General features: G+C 54.9%; 6 protein-coding genes across 6 annotated transcripts; 3 read left to right on the top strand and 3 right to left on the bottom strand.

The window, feature by feature from the left end:
* Window positions 1-5,153: 5,153 nt before the first annotated feature.
* HRG_11244 (ATP-dependent DNA helicase PIF1) lies at window positions 5,154-7,100 on the top strand (the record flags this gene model as incomplete). The annotated part of the gene is made up of 7 exons (XM_044869714.1): window positions 5,154-5,298; window positions 5,361-5,413; window positions 5,523-5,572; window positions 5,630-6,161; window positions 6,220-6,443; window positions 6,520-6,744; window positions 6,851-7,100. The coding sequence occupies 7 exons, from the start codon at window positions 5,154-5,156 to the stop codon at window positions 7,098-7,100; spliced, it is 1,479 nt and encodes a 492-aa protein (XP_044715267.1).
* A 148-nt stretch (window positions 7,101-7,248) lies between these two features.
* On the top strand, window positions 7,249-10,557 carry HRG_11243 (PIF1 protein; the record flags this gene model as incomplete). The annotated part of the gene is made up of 8 exons (XM_044869713.1): window positions 7,249-7,329; window positions 7,412-7,456; window positions 7,680-8,180; window positions 8,374-8,471; window positions 8,535-9,085; window positions 9,149-9,415; window positions 9,526-9,716; window positions 9,790-10,557. 8 exons carry the CDS (start codon window positions 7,249-7,251, stop codon window positions 10,555-10,557), a joined length of 2,502 nt encoding a protein of 833 aa, XP_044715266.1.
* A 1,499-nt stretch (window positions 10,558-12,056) lies between these two features.
* Window positions 12,057-15,259, bottom strand: HRG_11242 (uncharacterized protein; the record flags this gene model as incomplete). The annotated part of the gene is made up of 11 exons (XM_044869712.1): window positions 12,057-12,230; window positions 12,327-12,471; window positions 12,517-12,712; window positions 12,785-13,003; window positions 13,441-13,461; window positions 13,510-13,765; window positions 13,827-14,062; window positions 14,321-14,404; window positions 14,573-14,646; window positions 14,721-14,818; window positions 15,023-15,259. 11 exons carry the CDS (start codon window positions 15,257-15,259, stop codon window positions 12,057-12,059), a joined length of 1,740 nt encoding a protein of 579 aa, XP_044715265.1.
* Window positions 15,260-15,903: 644 nt separating this feature from the next.
* Window positions 15,904-17,034, bottom strand: HRG_11241 (uncharacterized protein; the record flags this gene model as incomplete). The annotated part of the gene is made up of 2 exons (XM_044869711.1): window positions 15,904-16,352; window positions 16,434-17,034. The coding sequence occupies 2 exons, from the start codon at window positions 17,032-17,034 to the stop codon at window positions 15,904-15,906; spliced, it is 1,050 nt and encodes a 349-aa protein (XP_044715264.1).
* Window positions 17,035-17,788: 754 nt separating this feature from the next.
* On the top strand, window positions 17,789-20,899 carry HRG_11240 (reverse transcriptase (RNA-dependent DNA polymerase) domain-containing protein; the record flags this gene model as incomplete). The annotated part of the gene is made up of 6 exons (XM_044869710.1): window positions 17,789-18,508; window positions 18,566-18,648; window positions 18,745-18,848; window positions 19,116-19,897; window positions 19,964-20,704; window positions 20,765-20,899. The coding sequence occupies 6 exons, from the start codon at window positions 17,789-17,791 to the stop codon at window positions 20,897-20,899; spliced, it is 2,565 nt and encodes an 854-aa protein (XP_044715263.1).
* A 2,413-nt stretch (window positions 20,900-23,312) lies between these two features.
* Window positions 23,313-23,828, bottom strand: HRG_11239 (uncharacterized protein; the record flags this gene model as incomplete). Its single annotated transcript, XM_044869709.1, has 1 exon — window positions 23,313-23,828. The coding sequence occupies one exon, from the start codon at window positions 23,826-23,828 to the stop codon at window positions 23,313-23,315; it is 516 nt and encodes a 171-aa protein (XP_044715262.1).
* Window positions 23,829-23,948: the final 120 nt, after the last annotated feature.

Below are 23,948 nucleotides of genomic sequence, written 5' to 3'. Positions count from 1 at the left end.
ACGTCGGCGGACGTGCCGTCCTCGCAGTGCGACCCGTATAGCCTGTACGTGCAGCTGTCGCGGTGCCCGACGCTGGACGGCATCATGCTCGTGTCGAAGGTGCGAGAGGGACCTGGGAAACCGGGTCCCCCGGGAGATGACGGCCGCACAAGCGAGGCTAGAGGAACTGAGCGACCGAACCGTCCGGGAGGCGCTGTGCTGGCTCGGCGACGACTTCGAATTGAATTCGCGCAGAAACAGAGAAGCCCTGGACAGGCATGAATTGCATGAATGACGTCGGACGCGGGGAAACGGCCAACGTATAAGCAAGAGACTTAAGGCAAAAGGACGTAACTGCCAGGCCAATCGGAGGCCAACCGGAAAGCGGAATTTGGGGAATTTGAGCGGGAACGGCAACGGCTTTTCACACCCAACAGGAAGGCGGGATTCGCACAAAGGGCAAAGGGACAAGACGAAAGAGGGCAAACCTTTAGGCCAACCGGAAAGCAACCATTTTAAGACGAAACAAGACGAAAGAGGCAATTTTCAAGCCAACCGGAAAGCAGGCCGGGAGAAAAAGCCAACCAACGAGAAGCGGACAAAAGCTGGCGAATCAGGGGCGCGAATCCGGGGGGACAAAAAATCCGGGGGCATAAAGTCCTTTCGTTCCTCAAGGCAAAGTCCTTTCGTTCCTCAAGGCAGAGGCCTTTCGGAACGAAAGTTGGCGATGGCGATAGGAGAAAGTCGGGGAGAGGAGAGAGTTGGCGACAGGAGATAGGAGACAGGGGAAGTGAGAGGAAGACAGGAAGAAGAGTGAGATAAGAGATATGAGATGGAGATCCGGCGAGAGACGTAGAGCATTATCGTGAGTGAAATCGAGACAGAGCGTCAGAGAGGCAGCCTAGGCCGCTGCAAGGAGATTTTGCTTTGCAAAGGCGCAAAGGGCGTGGAGAGGCGGCAGGGGTGAAGAGAGTTGTGGGTGGGTAATGCATGTGTGGGCGAGTGGAAGGCTCTGAGGATTTACAGGTGCTATAAGTGGTGGATATAAACAGAATAAGGAGTATATTGGAGAAGTTTTGACTGGATTGTCTTTGTGAAAAGGAGAGCAAGAGGAGAAGGAAATATCCCATTAGGGCCTTTCGCACTTGAGTTTGAGGATGATGAAACATGTTCCTTGTCATGTTGTGTTGTTTCGTTCGTTGCTTTACAGAATATTCTTGGGCGGATGTCGGGCGCGGTGGGGTCGGGAAGAGATTGACGCCGGAGGTCTGATAGGGCCAGAGGCGGATGTGGCTGGGTGATTGACTGGCTCGGTGTCCGTCTCTGAGTCTCCGGGTCTTCGTGGGACAGAAGGGAGGAAGTGTCGGATTTGGCGGGGCCTCGACTATCACAGGCGGCGACTATGGTGGAAATTTCTGGAGAAAGTCGCGGTCTCTTGGTTGGGGTTTGGTCGGGATCGGGCAATGACCGCTTTGATGTCATCATAAGGATCGACTGACCTAGATGCAGGCGGCGTGGGAGGCGCCGCTTGGGGCGGCATTGCGTTTTTGGTAGAGGTAAACCTGGCCAACGCATCGCTATAGTCCGAGGGTTGCCGACTGAGCCCTTGGGTGTCGTCGGCAGTAGCTGTGTCGCAGAAGCCTGGTTGGACATGGCCCTGTCAAGGAAAGTCCATGTATCGGGGACGACGATGAAGATATAGTCTTGCTCGAAGGCCGGGGCATGTGTCATGATCTGGTGATCGAGTAAGCCGGCGATTTTGCCCGTGCAGGTGAGGAGAGCGTTCGGCTGGAACTGGCTATCGCGCCTCTCGGTCATCTTCTTGCATAGGGAGGTCCAAGGATTGGCGTGAATGGGGAAGATGACGAAAAGTTGAAAGGGATGAGAGCCCTTGAAGGGTGTTTTGCCCGGAATCCCAGGACAGATAAAGGTCGAGAGCTGGACAAAGCCGCAACAGCTCAGCTGGGTGTCGTCAAGGGCCGCAGCCGAGTTTCCATGCAGAAGGTCGCGGCCGGAACCGATGACAGGTCCCGTGAAGGAGACAATGGGTTGTATCGCTGGGAAGGCATCCGCCGAGCCGAGGTGCGAGGATGACTCTGTGGCCATCGTCAGAGATGGTAGTGGTGACGGAGGTCTGGAGCATACACCTACGGCTGGTAGCTGTGGTCGCGGACGATGAGAGCCGGGATGGTGTATTCTGTAATGTTGTCATCCTCCGACTCGAAGCTATCACGTCGCTCGATTTCCCACGTCAGGGCAAAGGGATGAACACGGCCGACCATAAAGAACCACTGCTCGGTCCATTCCGAGGGGATTATCTGTTGGTTGTATATGGAAATATTAAGGCTCAAGAAGATGCAGGTCGATGGATTGTCAGGATCTGACCGGATTGCTGCATACTCTGGAGTCGACAGCCATGAGGGCGTTGGAAGGAAGACCCTCGCTAGGGTTTCTGCGTTGAGCCCTTTGACACGATGCTCATTCTGGTAGGCGAACCTAGACGGGCAGCCGGGCTGGACAAAGGCCATCATGGACATGTCGGCGCCAGCATTTTCTGGCTGTCAAGAGGTTGCCGCGGGAGGACGAGGTATCGACGTTGAGCTGGGAGGCCGACATCGTGAGAACATGGCAGATGTGGTCACCGTGGAAGTGTAAAGGAGGGTTAGGCAGAGTAGAGGTAGGCATCCTATAAAGCAGGTTTTCTTGCTGCTCGAAAGAGGGCTCGTGGCTCGGGTCGGGGAGACTTGAGAGTCAGTGAATGCTACCTAGGTGATAGATCAGAAGCGGGGGTATGCGGGAATGAGCTGGCGAGGTTCTCGAGCAGTCTCGACCATCTGGTTCTGTGGTCGTGAGTGAAGTAGGGAGCCGGGGGTTGGAAGTTGAGTAGGGGTGATGGCTATGTTGCGAGAAGTTGGAGGTCGGCGAACGGTAAGGTTAGTGTGGGTAAGACTGCGGAGAAAGAAAGTCCAGTAGTCCCCTTCGGTGTCATCGTTGCATGGAGTAGATAGCAAAGGGGGCAATAACGAATGAGAGTGAAGGAAAGAAAGAGGTTATGGTAGTATTGCAGGACTCCTTTTGACGGTCGTCGGTAGTTGGATGGGCATTGCGTGCGGCTGAGCGAGGCGGGTGCCGACCGTGTCGAGTCTACTATTGGGACACGGTGAAGTCGGATATATGGGTCGACCTGAGGAGGAGGATGCGAGTTGGTCACGAGAACTTTCCAAGAGGGTTTGCAAGTCGAGACTCCGGTGGCTAGCGACTACAAGAGGACAGGCAGGGGTCCTGGCTATCGCTTTAGCATTAAGGCCGTTGATGCGACATTGGTGCTGGCGAGGAGCAAATCTAGAAGGGTAGTCCGGCTGCATGAGGACGTCATGGACATGTTATCGCCGGCAGCCTTGTGGCTGTTGCTCGACGAGGCGGATTGGCGGGTATTGATGGTGAACTGATGCGCAAGGTTGGTAGGATGGTGTTGGAAGGGCTGAAGAGTATGGTTTGAAGTGTGCGGCAGGCGGTTGTCGCGGCCATCTCCATGTGCCGGAGGTCGGCAGTGGCCAGGGATTCGCTGGAGTGCGCAAAGAGAGCACGGCGATGGAAGGGTCGCTTTGGCAAAGCCGGGGTAGCAGGTCGCACGTGGAGACCAGGCGAGGCCGGGACGGTGGACGCACATAGATAGGCATGGTAACGGGAGTAGTATTGCATCGCTTCGGTACCATAGGCAAGCATTATAAGGGGAAGAAACGCCACGGCCATGAGGGAAGTGATGGCTAGGGAGCTTCCCATTCGGGAGAAGTAGCGTCGTCAACAAGCGAGACTGTCCAAGTGGAGGTGCTCCGGAGCCAAAGCTTTATAGCCTGTTGCCAATTTACGGCAGTCGACGTCGAGGAGGCAGCAGCATGGCGGACAGTCCTGCAGTGAAGTTAAGCGAGGCGGTTGCTCACCCTGAAGCCTGTTCGTTGTCAGTCGGGGATGGAGAAGAGGGTGAGAACGTGAGCGGGTCGGGTTCGGGGCTCGGAGATGGTGCGACAGGAGCCGGTGTAGATGTGGTGGCAGCTTCTGAGAGGGCCGCAGAGCACGGGGAGAGCCTGGGACGGTTACGAAGATACGAATCACGGGCGAATGCGGCATCAACGTTCCGGCCGATTCAGCCTAGGAAACCTGTGGTTGAAGACACCGCATGGAGACAGCACGCAGAAGCAATTGCGAGGTCGTTGCCGAGAAGACCGCCGCGAGGCGGTTTGCGGTCAAACAGAGCACGGAAGTTCCATAATATGGTTAGCAGCGGAAGTTCCGCGCAACATCAGTCACCGGGTCAGCTTCCGAGGCCCCTGTTGCCTAGGGAACGTGGAGATATGGGGTAGCGGACTCTGATCGTCCGCTCCTCATCGGCACTTTCTGCCTCAGGAGGAGATCCTGAAGATGAGGAGCAACGTGTTACGGCGGCGGCGGGCGATGTCCCGAGTGTTCATTCGAAGGAGGTACCGAAGCTTCGATCCATCCAGCCTAGGGAACCGGTATTCGACAACTTAAGAGAAAACGGGCAATTAGCAGCAGCGATTGCGTCTGGTTTGCCCAAGCGCCGTCGGGGACGGAGTTGGCGGGTAAAGGAGTACCAGGCCGCAGGGGTGTCTCCAACGCAGCAGGTACGGCGCAGCATCCGGGGCCGTCTCCTGTGGGGGTGGGCGACGCCGCGGCAGAGCCAGCGGACGCTTCGCTGAGCGGGCGGAGGCTGCAGCAAAGGGAGGTGGGCGGCTCATCGCGGGTGGCGGCTGGGAGCCCGTGCAGTTTGATCGGCAGCAAGAACGAGGAGAGTGCTGGAGGGCAAGGACTGAGGTCAAGGTTCGGCGTGGAAAACGTTCGCCAGCACGGCCCGGTGCCTGTCCAGTGCAAAGGGCCGGATGGCGTGTCAGGGGATGCGCACGTAGTCGGGCAGTCGTCGCCAAAGCTGCCGCATCCGACGGCTTGCGAAGAAGCGAATCAGCCACGGAGAGAAGAAATCATGGATCGGAGGCGGCCCCGGAGGCGGCCCCGGAGGCGGGAGAAGAAAACGTCTTCCTGGTCCGGACGAGCGCCCGAGAAAACAGATTCGGAGTGGAATCGGAAGGCAGAGGAGTCGGGAGCTGCGGGCCGAAGACCTGGCGAGTGTGCTGCGTTTTTTGGAGGAAGACTTCGCCATGAAGGAGAGGCTGTCTAACGATCAGACGTGGTGTACGCCAATACCGCACGACAGGAAGGTGTCGACGGTGCGGGATTTTTATCAGGCGTTCCACGATGCGAGCACGTTGCCGATACGGACCTGCATGATGTGCTACCGCAAGCGTACGAGAAAAGAGCTGAGGGAGATCAGATGGGATCAATGGCTGTCAAGCTGCGTGCCAGAGGGCGGCCGCTCACCATTTTCATGCCGGAGCTGCTTTCCCGAAGGCGAGCCCGTGTCGGTGTGTGCGGAGTGTGCCCGATGCCTGGCGCGCGGGAGTCTGTCGCCGGCGGTCCATCTTCACACTCGCCTTGGCTGTGAGCACATGTTCCCTGACGAGCTCAAGGGACTCACGCTGGTCGAAGAGAAGCTCGTCTCGCTCAACTCCTGCTATGGGTTTGTCACGAGATATAGCATTCCGGGCGGGCAGAGGCAGGCCGTGAGGTATCCGAGGCACGTCAAGGGCCACATCACAGTGTTTCCCAACAACGTGCAGGAGCTGGCGACCAAGGTGCTCCCGCACCCCCTTTTGCAAGCACTGGACGAGATCCACGTTTCGTGGCAGGGCGTGGAGAAGCCGGCACCGAGCGACCTGTCGAGTCTCTTGTCGGTGAGGCGGCGGGTCGTCGAGAGGGCTCTTGTTTGGCTGAAGAGGAGCAACCCCCACTACGCCGAGATCGAGATCGACGTGGCGGAGATGGAGAGTTGGGGAGACCCGATAGACGGGGTGCCGGCCTTGGTGTATGATCGCATGGAGCGGAACGAGCCGTCCGCATGGGAGAAAACGCGGACGGCGCACGTTGTGCCGCCCACGGAGCGCGCCATGGACGACGAGGGGTCGGTGGAGATCGAGGAACTCTTCGCTCTGCTCAACCAAAGGCAGGAAACGGGAGGCGAGGCTGAAGGGCACGGGCCCAACGAAGAAGGCGCGGGTCGTGATGGAGTTGGTGCTAGCCCCGATCAGAACGTTCGACCAATCAACGAGGTGACGTCTTCCGGCATGTTTGCTGGACGGACCGCCAGACGTGGCGGATGTCGAGAAGCTGCGGTTTGCCTGTGACGCTGTTGGCGCAGGTGCCGACGACGGCCGCGCGGGCCCGAGAACGTGGGTCGGATCCTCGGTGGGGGGGGGTCGAGGGCGTGGCGACGATGGCAGTGAGCCATACATTCGAGTCTCGCGGGGGGATGAGTTTGCCGACTCCTTTGAGACGTCCTTCTTCGCCAGAACGTTCCCGACCCTGTTCCCATTTGGCGTTGGGGGACCAAGGCTGGCCGAAGAGGCCATAGCCGAGGCGGGAAGGCCCTTACCAACTTGCGAGGCACCGGTAGAGCTGCTGAGGCAGGGGCGGCAGCGGAGACATCGTATCCTCCCGAAGCTTGAACCTCCGGATTTGGGCCGACATCGTGCTCCGGCGCCATGGTGGCCGGTTTGCGTTGCACCACATATTTGCATTTCTCGTCTTCAACATGGGGGTGCGGTCGAGGAACCGCCGCGTCAGCATGCTGAGTGTGGCGAGGAAGGACTTCGGCAAGGTCGAGCGCGTTGCCCGCTCGATGACCGCGCAAAGGTTAGCGGCGGCGAGGGTCGAGTTGGAGAGCTCGGGCAAGACGACCGATGAGGGCGTGAAGGAGCTTCTCAGGAGCCTCTCGCTGTACGGCCACCGGCAACCCAAGTCGAGAGGTTCGGCTCAATATGCGGCGGAAAATCCAGTCGCTCATCGTTGGCTACGGCGTTCCGGCCATCTGGTTCACCATCAACCCAAACGACATTACGAACCCGGTGAAGCTGCGACTGGCGGCATATCGGACACGCGATCCCGGCGCGGCCGAGGAGTTCCTAGAAGGCCTTGGGAGTGCGTACAAGCGGACAAGGCTGGCCATGTCCGATCCGATGAGCGCCGCCGTATTCTTCCACCGGAGATGAAGCTGTTCTTCGATCATTACGTGAAGGTCGGAGAAGAGTCGGTATTCGGGCGCATCGGCAAGTACTATGGCGCTGTGGAGACCAACGAACGAGGGCGCTTCATGTTCACGGCTTGCTCTGGTTGCACGGAAACGCGCATCTCAGCTCGATGCTTGCCGACATCCACGGGGAGGATCAGGCGGCGTATCGCGAGCGAATCATACGATACGTCGATAGTGTCTTCTCCGAGGTAAGAATAGCTAAGACGTGTCACTGAGAACCTGAATTGCTCGTCCGATGGACAAACGGGGCCAGGCTGACGTGCAAGATAGGATCTGGATCAGGAAGGGTTCTGCGCCGTGCAAGCGGAGCGATCTGTGACGTCCGATATTTCCTCCTGCTGGACAACACCGAGCAGTTTTCGGCCGCATTTGACGAGGAGGCCAACTTCTGTGCCGGCGCTACACAGGTTCACACGCATAGCCCGACCTGTGTCAAGTATTCCTTGGGCAAAGGAGCGCGGAAAGGAATCTATGCCGGTTTAAGTCTCCATGGAGGTTGGTCGACAAGACCGCCATCACGGCAGACGGGGTGTTGCAGATCCGGAGGACTCACAGCATGGTCAATCGATGGAACAAGGCTATCGCTGTTGGGCTCCGGCACAACCACGACATTTCCTTCATTGCGACGCAGCGCAAGACCATGGCCCTTATGTATTATGTCACGAACTACGCGACGAAGGTGGAGGACCCGGTGTGGAAGCGTGTGGCGGCCGCGGCCGATCTCCTGGCCGCCTCAACGGGTGACGGCACGGCCAACGGAGGACAGGACGACGGTGGAGGTGCTGTTGGCGATGACGCCGCCAAGGGGAACAGGACGCGACAGTTCTTGATGAGGGTGGCGAATCGTGTGTTCACGGAGCGTCCGCTGTCTCAGGTCGAGGTCATTGCTCATCTTCTGGGATATCCGGCCGAGTTCACCAACAGCAGCGCCTGGGCGTACCTGAACACATCTCTGCTGTACTGGGAAGTCTTTCGACGGTGGCCGTATCTCCGACGAGCAAATGGCGCGGCGGCCATAGATGATGCTCTGAATGAGTCGGTCGTTGTCGAAGAAGCAGGCCTGAGGATCTCCCACGTTGAGGCGTACCAGCACCGGGAGAGCTCCTGCGAGGGCTATGCTTATACGACTACATATCGCTCGTTAGACTAAAACGCACCAGTAAGGATGAGAGCTGTGCGGCCTGGGAGGTGCCCTTCGAGGATGGATGGGCGCCGGGAGACGCTGGGTCCAGGTGCTCAGGCGGCCGGGCAAGCATGCTACCGTCTGCCTCGATGGCTACCTGAGCAAGGACTTCGGCCACAACGACGACGAGGAGTCGTGCCACCGGAGGTGTGTATAGCAACCGCCCTGCCGGCAGGCATCATCAGAGTGGCTAACCCCCTCCCCTTAAAGGGCAGCCGTGCAGCATCTTGCGCTATTTGTGCCGTGGGAGTCCTTTCTGTGCGAAGAAACAGGTGAGATCAATAGCATCTGGGAGCGGGCGCGAGAGGCGCTGGCCCCGAGAATATCATGTCTCGTCGACAACGTGCAGCTGCTTCGACGATCAGCCGAAGACGCAAAGCGCGACGCCAAGCAATGGGCGGCCTCATCCGGCGATGGCGATTCCACGGTCGCCCACGTCGAGGAGGGCGAGACAGGCGAGGCGGGCGCAGAATTTGCAGCGACATATCGGTCCAACAACATCGGAGACGCAACGCGCCTGATCGACGTCGTCCGAGGCGCAGTGGGCACGAATCAGGTGACGGCCAAGTCGCCGGAGCTCATGGCAATGATGCGGCAGCTCTGTCGATTCCAGCAATCGGCGCTCTGCTCAACGGCCGAGCTCGAGGCCATCGCGATTCCCGAACAAGGGTTGAGGTGCATAAGCATGCCAGGGCGGGTATTTTCCGGGGCCGCACTACCGCCGCAGGATCAGGTCAAGGCTATCAAGTCGCAGCAGATAAGTGCGTCGAGGAAAGGGAGAGAATGATCCAAGGCGTACAAACCACAATCGCAGTCCGGTAAAGCGATCGCCGAGCTGCGTTGCGGAGGAGATGACCGGCTTCGGGAGGACGACGTCGAAATGACGACAGCCGACTCCGACGAGACGGCTAGCGACGCAGAAGCGGGAATGCGCGTCCAGTTTGGCCCATCGACCTCCTTCTTCGCGGCGGGCAAGGAGTTGTCAACACGGCTAACGCTGAACAAGAGGCAGTCGATCGCTTTCCTAATAATATGCCGCCAGCTCGATTTGATGCGACAAACGAATAGGGCGATGCCGGCCAGCTCTGCCAGTTCGTCGGCGGCGAGGGGGGCACCGGCAAGTCGCGGATCATTGGGGCACTCGTCGAGCTGTTCAGTGGGAAGAGCCTTTCGAATCGTCTGCTGATCACGGCGACGTCAGGGACTGCCGCGGCGCAGACCAACGGCATCACGATCCACTCCGCCTGCGGGTTCACTAAAGACCAAGGGGCGGACGGCGCGAACACAGCCAAGGACCTTGACGGGGTGCGGCTGACAAAACGGGCGGAGCGGTTCATCCACGGCCAGTCTCGGATGGACTGGCAGGAGAAGGACGTGCTTGTCATCGACGAGGTGAGCATGCTCGGAGCGCGGACGCTGCACGCCATAAACGAGCGACTCTGTCGGCTTCGCGGATCGCAGAAAGATTTCGGGGATCCCCATCGTCCTCTTCTGCGGAGACTTTCAGCAGTTCCGGCCGGTCCAAGAGAGGTCGATCGTCCTGCCGAGCGCGGCCATCTCGTGGGACGTAGACAACTCGTTCAAGGCCGAGCAGCGGCACCAGCACGACAAAGCGCACGCGCTGTGGAAGAGATTCACGACGGTCGTCATGTTGAACGAGCAAATGCGCGCCGCCGGGGATCCGGAATTGCAGGGGCTGCTGAAGCGGATCCGGCAGGGTGTGCAGGACCGCACGGATCTGGACCTCCTCAACTCAAGGTGCTACCGCGAGGGCAGGCGGATCCCTTGGGAGACTGGCATCACCGTGGTGACGCCGCTGAACAGGAATCGGTGGAACCTAAACATGGAGGCAAGCTTGGCGTTCCGGGTCCAGCAGCGGTCGACGATGCGCATCTTCATCTCCGAGCACAAGTGGAAGGAGGGCCTGCCGACCGAGGAAGAAGCGATCATGATACTCAATCAAGGCGACGATAGCGCGATCCCCGTGCCGGCCGTCTTCATGTTCGTGGCCGGGATGCCGGTCGTCGTGAACCACAACACCCATCAGGGGCTGAAGCTGGTGAACGGCGCCGGCTACTCGGCGGTGGAGGTCATTGTCGACAAGGCGTCCCCAGGGCATCGAATCTCGTCCGACATGACGATCCACTTCGGGCCGCCGGCGGGATATTACTGGAATCGGCGACGACAAAGGACCTCCACTTCGTCGGGATGCCGCCGGGCACGATCTTGTTAACGCCGATGAGCGTCAGGATACACTGCCAACGAAAGCGGCCGTAGCAGCAGAACGACGTCAGCCGGAAGGGATTGCCGTGCGCAGCAGCCTTCGCGTGCAGATGTTGGCGTCTCATTCATGGCGCTGGACGGGCCGAAGGTTGTTCCGGCTTTGGGCACGGGGGTCCGTGCCTGTAATTGGCTCCAGCCCCGGCGCGGATCTATGAGTCGCCGGATGAAATTACCCCACTTGCCACAACCTAACACGTGGCGACAGCATCAACTGCCCCTCCCAGCGTGGTCACGATCGTGTCATCGAATCACACATATATTGTCGAAAAGGATGAGGGCTCATTCCTCTGACCCCCACGCCGGTGCCGCATCACTTTGTTCTACACTCTCCCAGCTCCTGTGAGTTGTCTTTCCGGCCTAATTCAAGTGCTTCGGGCACTCATGCGAAACGCACTTCGACCCCGCGCTTGTCCCGCGAGTCCTGACCTGCCAGCGCAGTTCGGTACACGAAGCACTAGGGAGTCGGAACAACGACTGCGACAGATCTAGCAGCTAAATTAAGTCGGCCGAATTTGCATCAGCAGTCGCTTTCTCATACTCCGAACTGATCGGTACTCGAGTCAACAAGCTTGGTGTATGTCAATAATGACGGCAGTACGTACGGAGCTCTTGTATCGCCATCTTCGATTGCTGACCTTCCCCCGTACAGCGTGGCGATCTTGCACTCAGTGGGTCCGAAGAATATATCCCCAGCCATCTATTTCCAGCTGCGAGTGAGGACAGTTGGATCATAGGCAGAGGGACATTGATCCTGGTGTTCGACCCCGAAGCACCAGAGAATACAGCATTATATTGGGAGTGGACTGCGGAGGACGTGTATAGCAGCTGGCAACTTGTTCCAAAAGGGTACAGGATCAAGGTCCTACATGCTTGGGTGAAGATATCCACTTCGGCACCAGATTGAAAGTGTCGTTCATCTGAAGACCTGCTTCTTGGCCGACCCATAGAGTAACGGAGATATCTTGTGTCGGGTCCTTGGGTATCAATGTGGTCAAGCAATCTGTTGTTGGATCCCCCAAGCGTCTTTCCAGTTGCCACTGCCGGCTGCCCCGTGTAACGGGCAAGCCGCTTTAACGGCGGCTGCGCCGCCTAGCTTCTAGAACCTTCCATTGGCTCGAAGCTATAAAATGCTATTGTGCTCTCATGTGGATAGGCTAACTGAGGCTCAGTTGGGTCTTTGATCGGTGATCGTGTTGTTCTTGTTATTCTTCGCTATCTAGACCATGCTGTGAGGTTTGATAGGTTGTGCGCGTGTCGGGTAAACGTTGTTCCCTGCTGACGCACGTGATACCCTCCTGCGATGTGCGCTCTATCGTACAAATGATCAGACACTGGCATCTCTTTAAGAATCGAACAAAACGCACTAAACGTAACACCCAAACAACATGTAAAAACGGGTATCTCAACACAAAGGAACAATCGATAGCAAGCTTAAATCAAAATCGTCAATCATGCGGTCATATCTTCCTTCCTTTGAACCCAGCCTTCGAGCCGGATCGTGATCTCGTTGTCGTTAACGAATCGGGTTAAGGCCCCGTTTGGAGATAGCTTCGTCATTGCATCGGCCGGGTTATCCGCTCCGTTGATCCAGCGGATGTTGGTGATTTCGCGTTGTTCGTAGGCCTGTCTCAACGCCATGATATCGATCATCAGACGTTTCTCCGTGGTGGTGCCAAGCTTCACTAGGCACTCGTACAGGCTGTACGAATCTGTACACACAACGAGCGGGATTTGCGGTAATCCAAGGCGGCTTGTAATCTGGTTGATCGTCCCTGCAACCACATATGCCAAATCGAAGCCTGAAGCTAATCCATATATCTCAGAAGCCAAGACGCTGCGGGTGACTCTCTTGCACTTCGTCGAGCTCCAATGGATCAGGTTTCCGTGGATCGTGAATGACTCATCTGACTTAGTCTCGGTTGCAATGATTATAACGAATCCGATCTGAGAGCTTAAGTCCTTGTTGTTGGCGAATGATCCGTCTGTGAAGACGAAGACCTTTGCTGCTTCTAGACCTATTGGGACGAATCGAAGGCCTCTTTGTGGATTGTCGATCTGCCATTGGATCCGTTTATTCAACGCCTGAAAATCCTCCGCGGTTGGATCTTGTGATTGTGCCGCGATTGAATAATCGAAGCTAGCCTCTGGTTGACAAATTGAGGCTATATAGGCGCCACGGGCACGTTGTTCCACGTATCGTTGGGCCCGATCTTCCGTGGATAGATCGATAATTTTGAGGTTGTTGACCTGACCTTTCTGCATGACTAGAAGATAGCCCTTCTCTAGAGCAATGAGGCTGCCGTTGAAATCACAGGTATCGCCTTCTCGTAGGGTCTTCTTTGGCTTGGCTTGGAAGCATAGCTCGCGGTCTTCACGTTGCAGGAATGTTGTTGTGCCTACCAATAACGTATCATCAGTCTGAAGCGCGGCAACGCCGAGGCATTAACCTGAAGTGCGGTATCCGCGTTGGTCTCTGCGGTCGTGACGTTGATCTCTGCGGTCGTTATCATTAAACATGGATCAAACGTTGACGGCTCCATCTGTAGCTTGATGCGGTGATGCTCATGATACGTATTGAACCAATGAGCGCCTGCTTCAGCGATTCCGTACAATGGCTTGACCACACGAAGGATGGTTCCCCTGGGTATCTCTCTTTAATTCGTGTGGCAAAGAGATGAGGATAGTGCGATTCAAAGTGGTCGATGCCTGCGTATAGGCCATCGTAATGTCTCGGATAGCAGAGACATCTTCAAAGAGCAAAGGAAAGGGGAAAGAGCGAGTACTACCCGCTGGGCAGGACGGGAGATTGTTGGAGCCTGCGTGAGGATCTCACGCTTCTCGTCGTCACCATATCCTTGTACCACAAGACGAGACTTCTCGTACGGTGTAGCAGTGTTCTTGCCTTTGACCTCCCGGACCATTCGTGACTTGAATAGCCTGTGTTTTCCATGCTTATTCATATCGTATCGTTCGGGCACGATGACGCCTGCGCCTAGCAGGTTCGTGATTTCGAGGTCATCAGAGGCTTCAAACGGTCGTCCGGCGGTAGTGATTTTCTTCTCTGCACGTAACTTTACGGCAAGGTCGAGGGCGGCGCACTCCTTATGCGATAGAAACATATTAGCGGGTGAAAATTGAGATCGAGGTAACGAAAAGGGCTAAGACTAAGGAAATAACTAGAAGGAACGAAGGTATCGTATTGCTGCTGATCTCGAGGACTTTTCTTGGTCTGCCGCGTCTGCGTGGTCTCTCCGGCTCGGGATATTCGAATGGCTTAGGCACTTCGGTCTCAACGTTGATGCTATCAGCCTGATTGTCAGCAGTCTGATTGTCAGCGTGTGGCTGCTGTAGAACATCGTGACTTCGTTGCTGCTGCGAATCCGGGTGGCGAAAGTAGGGCTGGACAGCCGTGCTGCGAAATTTAGCTGGCCCGTTGTCTAGCTCAACTGTGACCTCTGTGTCTGTCACAGCTAGGACCTTGTATGGGCCTTTCCATCCTCCTTTCTCACGAAATACTCGAACTTCACTACCAAGCGGCAATGATAGTGGCATCTTCTCAATCGTGTTGGGCCCATTACGGGCATTGAGGGCGTCATTGACCTTCCTTTTAGCTACAAGCTTGCGTAGCTCTGCCATAGCTTTCGTCACGGCTTTCGCACGTGTGATCGCGGAAGCAGAAGGCGGCGAATCCATCGTTATCCGAGGGTAGGCACCAAAGACTAGTAGTGTGGGCACTAGACCGTCAGGTCCGGCGGTATCATTGACGGATTTGAAGGCCATTTGAAGCAACGACTCAGCTGATGCTGTTTTTAGCTCGGCTTTCAAGATCTCGTATGCCCTTCGAATCGGGGCGTGATATCTCTCCACCTTGCCAATTGACCAGTGGGCTTCGACGGGCACTTGGTGACAGGTTATTCCTAGCAGCTTCGCTTCTGCTTGGAACTCAGAGGAGGCAAAATTCGTACCAGCGTCGTGCGTGATAACATCTGGAGGGCCTAGGTATGTGTCAATCCAACACAATTTGAGTGCTTCCACGTCTCTTTAGCCGATATATTCTGAAGAAATCGTCCGGCTTGGAAAGAGGTTGCTAGGTCAACGGCATGAAGGACTGGCCGGCTGTCAAGATGCATTACATCGACGATCAATTCGTAGTTGAAATCGCAGTTATCCTTTAACGTGAATTTGAACCTGCGCGGTGCGTCTGCCTTGATCTGGCAAAAATGACGGAATTTTCGGATCATCGCGATTGCTTCGAATTCAACATCATGCCCAGCGCTTGTCAGTAGCTTATGTAGCTTGTGTACTGACGGGTGGCCAAAGCGAGTGTGTAGGCGCCGAAGCTCGGCTTCGGATAGGAAGGCAATAGCGGCTTCATCCTTCCGTAGGAAGAACCACGGATGACCCCATTTGCGTACGATCGGAATCCTCTTATCGCCGCAGATCAATTCGTTCGTGACGTTGTTGAGATAGGCACCGAGACGGTCCATATCCTTGAGGCATAGCAAGAAGGGCGTTGACATATTGATAACGTGGAAAACGACTTCTCCAATCGGGGTAATGACTGTTGTGATCCCGATCGTGTTCGTCGGCTCGTTTCCACCGAATCTGACCGTTGCGATCGTCGCATTCTTCCGTAGCTGGACCGTCGGCATCTCTCGTTGGAGCGCGCGGAATTGGTCGATCCCAGCTGTAGATATCTTCGCTGCACCCGTGTCAGGCAGGATCCCTTGGAAAGAGGTCCGGTTGTAGCGATCGAGCAAGAAATGCTGTGATTCCTCGCATATCGATTCTCCCTCGACGGTGTGAATGCGGTGGCGAAAAGCTCTATTAGATAGGAAGGCAGCTGCAAAGAAGCTATCGCTTTGATCGTCAGAGTCATCGTCAGCAGAATCAGAGGTCTGATCTTCATCTGGGTCCCCTTCGTAATCGGCAAGGAACGTAGTAAATGGACGGGAAGATGACTTCTGGCCGTGAAATCCTCGTTCTCGAAGATATCTTTCCTTGGCCCTCTTTCTCTCGTCATCCGGATGCTTCGTTGAAAAACAGCCTTCTTTGCCGCAGACGTAGCAGCGCTTCGTCCACTTCTTCCTTTTGTCAGCGGGGTGCTGATAGCGGCGGTCAGTAAAGAATTGGTCTTGATCTTGAAGATATTGACTGGGCTGTCCGGGCTGTCTTTGGCTGACGGTTGTGAGTGACGATCTTAGCTGTGAAGATAGTCCCTCGAAGGTCTTAGCCGGCACGAAGAGGGCGAATTCTAATTCAGGCACGCCACGGCATGCTCGAATTGTCGTTGAAATTAGCTGGTCTTCGCCGCCATAGCTATTCCCAAGAGCTCTCTGGCATAGCTGCAATTTGTCAAGAAGAGCCTGGAGGATTTCACAGAGAGGCTTCTCGGAGATTCCTTCCGAAGCTGTGTGAAATTGATCGAGGTCCAGTCAGTGTGATACTGTTGCTTATTGACTTCCGTATCAAAGTGCTGCTTCATCTTCTGATACATCTCCGCGAACGTTGAATCGCGGCTGACTTGATGCACGAAGAAGTTCTTTGCTCTCTTCGTGAGGATATTTGAGAACAAAGCGTGGAATTGTGACGGTTTGATGCTAGCTGTGAGGCAGGCATCGAGAAAGTAACGGATCTTATCATCTAGGATATCGTAGGCGTCACCTGAATAGTTGAGCTTTCGATCCCATAGCTTAGAAAACTGGTTGGCGATGGCAGGATCGAGGTCTTCATTGGGGACCTGGACTGGGGGGCACGGTCCGGTAAGCTTCGCGGTCGATAGCTGGTCTGATCATAAGTTCCTGCTGCTGTTGATTCGATCGTGACAGGGGTAGGGATTGGTCATTGGGGGGGGGTCTTGCGGGAGGTTTAGATCGGGAGTGACTGGTGCTGGGGTTGGTGCTGGGGTTGGTGCTGGGGTTGTTGCTAGCGATGGCGATCGTCTGAGGAGTTCTTGTTGGCGTCGGTAGGCGGCCGTTTTCTCGTATAAGATGGCATCACGAAGATCGTCTTCATCCCACTCAGGAAGTCGGTCACGGTTCTTCAGATTTACTAGGAATGCCGTGATCTTTGCGTTCAGCTTTCCTGTATAGATTCCTCTGAACCTTAGGGTATTCCGTAGGACCTTACGGACCCTTGGATCGACCTTCTTGAAGTCGTCTTCCTCCCAATCCTCAAAGTCTTCTTGGAATGATCCAAGCAGCTCGAGACCTTGACATGTTGAGGAGACTTTATAATCAACGATGCGGGCGAGAACGTAGGTATTATAGTGGATCTCATCGGAAGTCTCGTTGACTGGGGTGTTGAAGAGGTCCATGTTGAAGATTGTGGCGAGGCCACGGTTGAATTCAGCAATATCGAGGAATTCGTTGATGTCGAGCGCCGGTGCGTTCGCGTTCGCGCTGGTGCCGCTTGCGCTGCTGCTCATGATGTCGGATGGGGCTTGACAGGAAAATCTGCGAGGGAATAGGGCAAGAAGGTGTCAAGAGAGGTCAAATTGATCGAGAGTGATCAATGAAGCTGATAATCAAGCGGGATACCAGAGATTTGTATGTGCGATAGGGCACGCCTAAGAGGTCAGCGGCTGAGGCAAACAACTAGGCACGGTTGACTGAATAGAGTGGGCGCCGGTCGGGTCTTCGTAGTCAGTCTCGCGTTCTAGCAATCTTAACTTCGCAGGGCAATCTGATGCAGATGATGCTTAGAAAAGACTCTCTTCTATCTTGCTGCTCTGAGGTTACCAGCCAGGTAACCACTGATCAGTGTGGATAGGCTAACTGAGGCTCAGTTGGGTCTTTGATCGGTGATCGTGTTGTTCTTGTTATTCTTCGCTATCTAGACCATGCTGTGAGGTTTGATAGGTTGTGCGCGTGTCGGGTAAACGTTGTTCCCTGCTGACGCACGTGATACCCTCCTGCGATGTGCGCTCTATCGTACAAATGATCAGACACTCATGTAGTAGATTCTCTTTCTTTCTTTCTTCTCTATCTTGATAGTAAACAGCATAGGGACTAGTTAGTTGTATCAACTCACTAGAGGCCTTTCACATACTATCAAGATCACTGAAGACACCGAAGACACCGAAGACACTGAAGACACCGAAGACACTGAAGACACCGAAGACACCAAAGGCACCAAAGTAACTGAGTCCCGTCGAAATATTAGCGTTCAGCGAAGTCGCGATGGCCGAAGATAACAACAACATGCAGCCGGACGTCCTCAGCGCCCTGGTTGCCGAGATACGAAGTCTAAGAGAAGAGAGTTCCCGAAGAAATACCCAGTTTGAAGAACGTTTTATTGCCCTGGAACTCCAACAACACCAGCAAGCCCGCTCGTCTGAACCCCTAGAGCCAACGCCATCTGTCACCCCGGCTGTCCCCATCGAGGACACCCGTGTGGTCGCCACTCACAAGCCTCACCCAACCAAGCGCCCCAAATTACGAGACATACCGAAATTCGGCGGCGACAAGGCCCAGTGGCGAAGCTGGAAACTAGAAACCGAAGGAAAACTACGAGTCGATAAAGAAGCCCTTGGAGATGCAGAGGGCCACTTTATGTACATCTTCATGAGCCTAGAAGGCAAGGCTAAAGACAACGTGACCACATTTGTGGAGATGCAAACCGAGAAGAGAACGTTCAATGTTGCTGAACTACTCAACCGCCTCGAGTTGTTGTACGGGGAGAGGGATCGCAAGCAGAGAGCTACACGCAATCTGCATTCGATTAAGCAAGGAGAGAATGAACCATTCACGTCCTTTTACCCCCGCTTTGAGAGGGAGATCGCCAATGCCAACGCCGAGTATTGGCCAGACGACAGCAAGATTTCCTACCTCCAGGAGGCACTAAACGATAAAATGAAAGCAGCCCTCATAGGCTCTGACCCCTCTACCATCAGCAGCTATGTTGGGCTGGCGAGGAGGTGCGATTCGCTGAGCAGCCAGATGGAACTGTTGGGTCAGTGGAAAGGGCCCCGAGGCAAAACAAAGAGTTCGGACAACTATGAGAACTACCAGAACCATGGAGGCCAGGCTTCCCAGAAACAGTCTGGCCAGAAATCCGATGTTAGACGAGAAGATATGATGGAATGGGAGCCAACTCCACAAGCATCCACGAAAGTAAACGCTGCGCGCACCCGCAGTGATAAGAACACATATGGCCATCAATCTAAGCGACCGGAGGACCAAGCGTTGTTAGGAAAGCGTGCCAAGTGGGTCGACCAGGCCGAGATGGACGCCCGTTACCGTGAAGGGCGTTGCCTTCGTTGCGGAAGAGACAACTGCAGAATCGAGCGCTGCCCATTGGCTGCGCCTATGCGGCCCGCAAACACAACCCGACGCACCCAGGTCAATGCCGTGACCCCGTCACGACCAGCAGTCACTAAAGCCGAGATCGCCGAAGACGATGCTTCTTCTCATAGCTATGAAGATTCAGACTAGGGACACGCGGCGGCTGTGAGAGAATGGGATGTGAGCGGAAAAGCAAAAATGGACGGAGAACCGTTCATAGCAGACGTCAGGGTGAACGGCACAGACTTTGTGCCATCTCTTGTCGACTATGGCTGCCTCTGCTACGGCGCGGTTAGCAAGCGCACATTTCACTCTCTCCAGTTGCCACATATACGCGTCCAGCCGCGCATCTTGGAGAATGCAGCGGGAGACGGCAAAGAGGTCAAAATTGACAAGATCACGTATGTGTCGATCGACCTCGATGGACATCAGCAGCATCGTGTTTTCATGTACGTCATCAACGATCTGAACTGGGATATGATCCTGGGTAAACGATGGATGGAAGACCAGGATGTTCACATCCATGCGAAGGAAGGATATCTCGAGATCGGGTCCAATGGAGTCCAAGTACGAGACCGACGACGTCACCAGCCTCCTCAGCTAGACGTCTCTAATGTCATGGCCGCAACCTTTTTAGCAGAAGCACGCCGTGACAAACGCAAAGGCGGCATTGGAGTTCACTCGGTCACGATGGCGGATATTGACAAGGCCCTAAGACCGAAACCGAAGACTGACGTGATGGAGAAGCTGCCACCACAGTACCACACGTGGTCTCGAGCTTTCTCTCAGCAACTGGCCGACCAGCTGCCCCCCCATCGGCCAGGTGTGGACCTGAAGATCGAAGTGCTGAAAGACGAGCATGGCCGAGAGAAGCCCCTACCCTGGGGACCGCTTTACAGCATGTCCCGCGAGGAGCTATTAGTGCTACGGAAGACTCTCACAGAACTACTCGACAAGGGATTTATTAGAGTCAGCAGCTCGCCAGCCGCAGCACCAGTCCTTATGGTGAAGAAGCCCGGCGGAGGCATCCGCTTCTGCGTGGATTACAGAGGTTTGAACCATATAACGAAGAGGGACCGCTATCCCTTGCCCTTACTGAGCGAGACCTTGCGAACTATAGCCAAGGCAAGGTGGTTCACCAAGGTAGATGTTATAGCAGCGTTCCATAAGATCAGGGTCGCCCCCGGCGACGAAGAAAAGACAGCTTTCAGAACGCGCTATGGATCCTTCGAATGGCTGGTAGTTCCATTCGGCCTGACAGGCGCACCAGCAGCCTTTCAACGGTATATTAACAGCGTGCTCCAGGATTACCTCGATGATTTTGTGTCAGCGTATATCGACGATGTCCTGATCTTCTCCTCTGGAAGCCTGCAAGACCACCGCGACAAAGTCGGCAAGGTCCTCCAACGACTGATGGATGCTGGGCTGCAACTGGACATCAACAAGAGCGAATTCGAAGTCAAGGCTGTGAAATACCTTGGGTTTATCATCGAGGCGGAGTGTGGGATCCGAGTCGACCCGGAGAAGGTTGAGGCTGTGAAGGGATGGACAACCCCGACGAATGTTAAATCCGTGAGGAGTTTTATCGGATTCGCGAACTTCTACAGGATATTTATGCCAGACTTCTCGGTGATAGCGGAGCCGCTAACGCGGCTAACGAAGAAGGACGTGCCATTCCGTTGGGATGGACTGTGCGAAGAAGCCTTCGAGAAGCTCAAGGACCTGTTGATCACGGCCCCGATCCTTGCGCACTTCCATCCAGAAAGGGAGACCATCGTGGAAGCAGACGCTTCAGGATTCGCGTCGGGAGGCGTGCTCTTGCAGAGAGATGATAAGGATGGACTGGTACGACCTGTCGCATACTTCTCGAAGAAACATTCGGCAGCCGAAGCGAACTACGCTATCCATGACAAGGAGCTACTCGCCATTCTCAGATGTTTGGAGCAGTGGGAACCGGAGCTACGGGCAGTAGAGCACTTCAAGGTCCTAACGGACCACAAAACCTGAGATACTTCTACTCGGAAAGGAGGTTGACAGAGAGACAAGTGCGGTGGTCGGAGTTCCTGTCCAGGTTCCAGTTCGAGCTCGAATGGAGGCCGGGCCGCAAGGGCGGATTGCCTGACGCACTCTCTCGACGGGACCAGGACATGCCGGCCAACTACTCCGATGAACGACTAAAGGGACGCATTATGAGGCTATTCCAAGATGATCACCTTAGAAGGATCCCAATATCGACATTGTCTACCAACACCGAGGGTGCCCAGGAAATCAACTTCGGAAAAGAGATGAGGATATTTGAAGATGAGGAGTTACAGCAGCTGTGGCACGCCGCACGCCAAGAAGACAAGCTTTATCAAGAACTCACGAAGCTGGTAGCAGATGGAGCGAAGAGTTTGCCAACAGAGTTACAGAAGGAGAAGGTTGTCAGCATTTCAGAATGCTCATTAGACAATAGAGGCCTGCTGTGCTTTAGAGAACGCGTCTGGATACCCGGTTCGGAGCCGCTACGTACGAGGATCATCCAGGAAACTCACGACTCTCATATCACCGGACATCCTGGAAGGGACCTCACGTACTCGACTCTGTCGAGACGCTTCTTCTGGCCGGGTGCCGCTAGCGATGTACGTCGGTTTGTGCGCAACTGCGAGGTTTGCGGACGAAACACCATCTGGAGGATACAAAGAAAGGACTCCTAAAGCCGCTCCCTATTCCGCAACGCATATGGAGCGAAATTACCATTGACTTTATTACTGACCTCCCACCGTCGGGGAAAGATGGCGCGACGAACTGCATGGTGGTCACGGACCGACTCACCAAAGGCGTCGAACTCGAAGGATTGAACGATATTTCCACAGAAGCGGTTGCAAGAAGACTCTTCGAACGACACTACCCTGTCCATGGCATCCCAACGGCTATCACCAGTGATCGGGGTCCCCAGTTTGTCAGTGGTATGTGGAAAAGTTTCTGTCAGATGCTAGGGATCGAGCAGCGGTTGTCGACGGCGTACCATCCACAAACCGACGGTGCAACAGAACGAATGAACCAAGAGGTAGAGAGGATTCTTCGGATATGGACGAATTATCTGCAGGAGAACTGGTTAGACTTGCTTCCAATCGCGATGGCGACTATTAACGAGAGGAAGCAACCTCCACCGGACTGAGCCGTTCTTCTTCATGCACGGCTACCACAACGAGCCAATCCAGTTAGTTGAGCATCGAAGAACGGAAGACACGACGCAGGGGGAAGCGACAGCGGAGGATTTTATTCAGAGACTACAGGACGCCACGGAGTTTGCGCAAGCAGCGATAGCTATGGCCCAGGAAATACAGCAAGCGCAAGCCAACAAGCACAGGACAGCCGCACCGAGATACGAGCCTGGGGATTGGGTATACCTCAACTTGAGAAATGTCAAAACATCGCGACCCTGCAAGAAGCTCGATTGGCTACATGCCAAATATCAAGTGCTCGCGGAAGTTAGCCCACATGCCTACAGGTTGGATGTGCCTGGGCGCATCCATCCAGTCTTTCACGTCGACCTACTCCGGCCAGTCCCCGGAGACCCATTGCCTTCGCAGAAACTCGATCAGAGAGTGCCCCACCGGTGCTGGTGGACGGCGAAAAGATGTACCTTGTCGAAAGAATTCTGGATGAAAGAATGGAAGGTACGCATAAGAAGGTGCTCGTAAAATGGCATGATTACTCGCAGCCTACGTGGGAACCCCTTACCACTATTCGACACACGGATGCATGGAAGCAATGGAAGAAGCATAAAAGGAGTGTCACCTTCTCAAGTCATCTTGCCACAGATTTCCACGATCCCCCGGAAGAGGAAACGTTGGAAGGGAGGGAGGTAATGTAACGGGCAAGCCGCTTTAACGGCGGCTGCGCCGCCTAGCTTCTAGAACCTTCCATTGGCTCGAAGCTATAAAATGCTATTGTGCTCTCATGTAGTAGATTCTCTTTCTTTCTTTCTTCTCTATCTTGATAGTAAACAGCATAGGGACTAGTTAGTTGTATCAACTCACTAGAGGCCTTTCACACCCCGAATCGCCTCACATAACAGGTCTCCTAGGAAAGAGATCTGGGTAATTGGGGCTTTTGAATACATATATCGGATTTCTGTCCATGTATTAGCATATGAACGCACCTTCATTGGTGGTACCTACGCCTTCGTGCTTCGCCCGAATCCATGCTCTGGTACCCGTCTTCTCCGCGTCGAGGTCGCTTTCTCGATTCGTGAACTTCGGAAGCAACCTGAGGAGGTGTTGATTGCGTCTGTTCCGCGGCGCTGTTGTTGTTAAGTTGAGCTAGTACATCCACAGAGTCTTGCATGCCTCTGTCAAGGCTTTTACGGTAGGCAAGCCGAAATTCGATATGTGCTATATCGTTAACACTCCATAACAAACCAAAGTCGGAAGGACTACTTACCCAGAAGGAATGCCTTAAACTTTTCTTCCTCGTCGGGTTCAAAGTCGCCATGAACAATTTTGTTTATATCGTCTCGACATAAGAGGAATGCAAGATTGTGGACCTCTGCGAAGCTCGCGAGCTTGGCAACGAGAAAGTCAAACTCCTGCTGATCCATTTCAATGATCTCTCGAACTGTAAAGGACAGCCCGCAGAGTTTCAGAGATGTGCAGTCTAACTCTCGCAGTTGCAGTTGCCTATCTTTGGCACGGGAAGGTGGCCCGAAAACAAACTTAATGAAGTGTTTCACCCGGGTGGCTTGTTGATTTGGAAGCTGTTGATTGTTCGGGTGTCTCTGCAACAATTTAGCAGTCGACCACAGGGTGGTCTGTACTTCGAGCTGTGTTTTGAGCTCAGAGGTTATTTTGAGCACTTTGTCAAGAGTGAGATCTAGGCCATTGTAGCACCAGACATCCTCTTTGATCTCGTCCCCATTGAGCACAAGCTGCTGCAATAACTGGATGGACATGTCGACTCGTGAGGCTGATTTGCCTTGCGGAGGAAGAGGCGCACCAAAAATAAATCTGCAGGGGTGCAAGACGGTTTTGTATTACAGAACGAGGCCCGACGCGGCTGCCTGACCGCCTTA

Source organism: Hirsutella rhossiliensis, assembly GCF_020360975.1.
Source record: "Hirsutella rhossiliensis strain HR02 chromosome Unknown scaffold00019, whole genome shotgun sequence".
In the NCBI taxonomy this organism is placed as follows: domain Eukaryota; kingdom Fungi; phylum Ascomycota; class Sordariomycetes; order Hypocreales; family Ophiocordycipitaceae; genus Hirsutella; species Hirsutella rhossiliensis.
The sequence above is the reverse complement of the archived record's forward strand: the minus strand, read 5'-3'. Positions and strand labels throughout refer to the sequence as shown.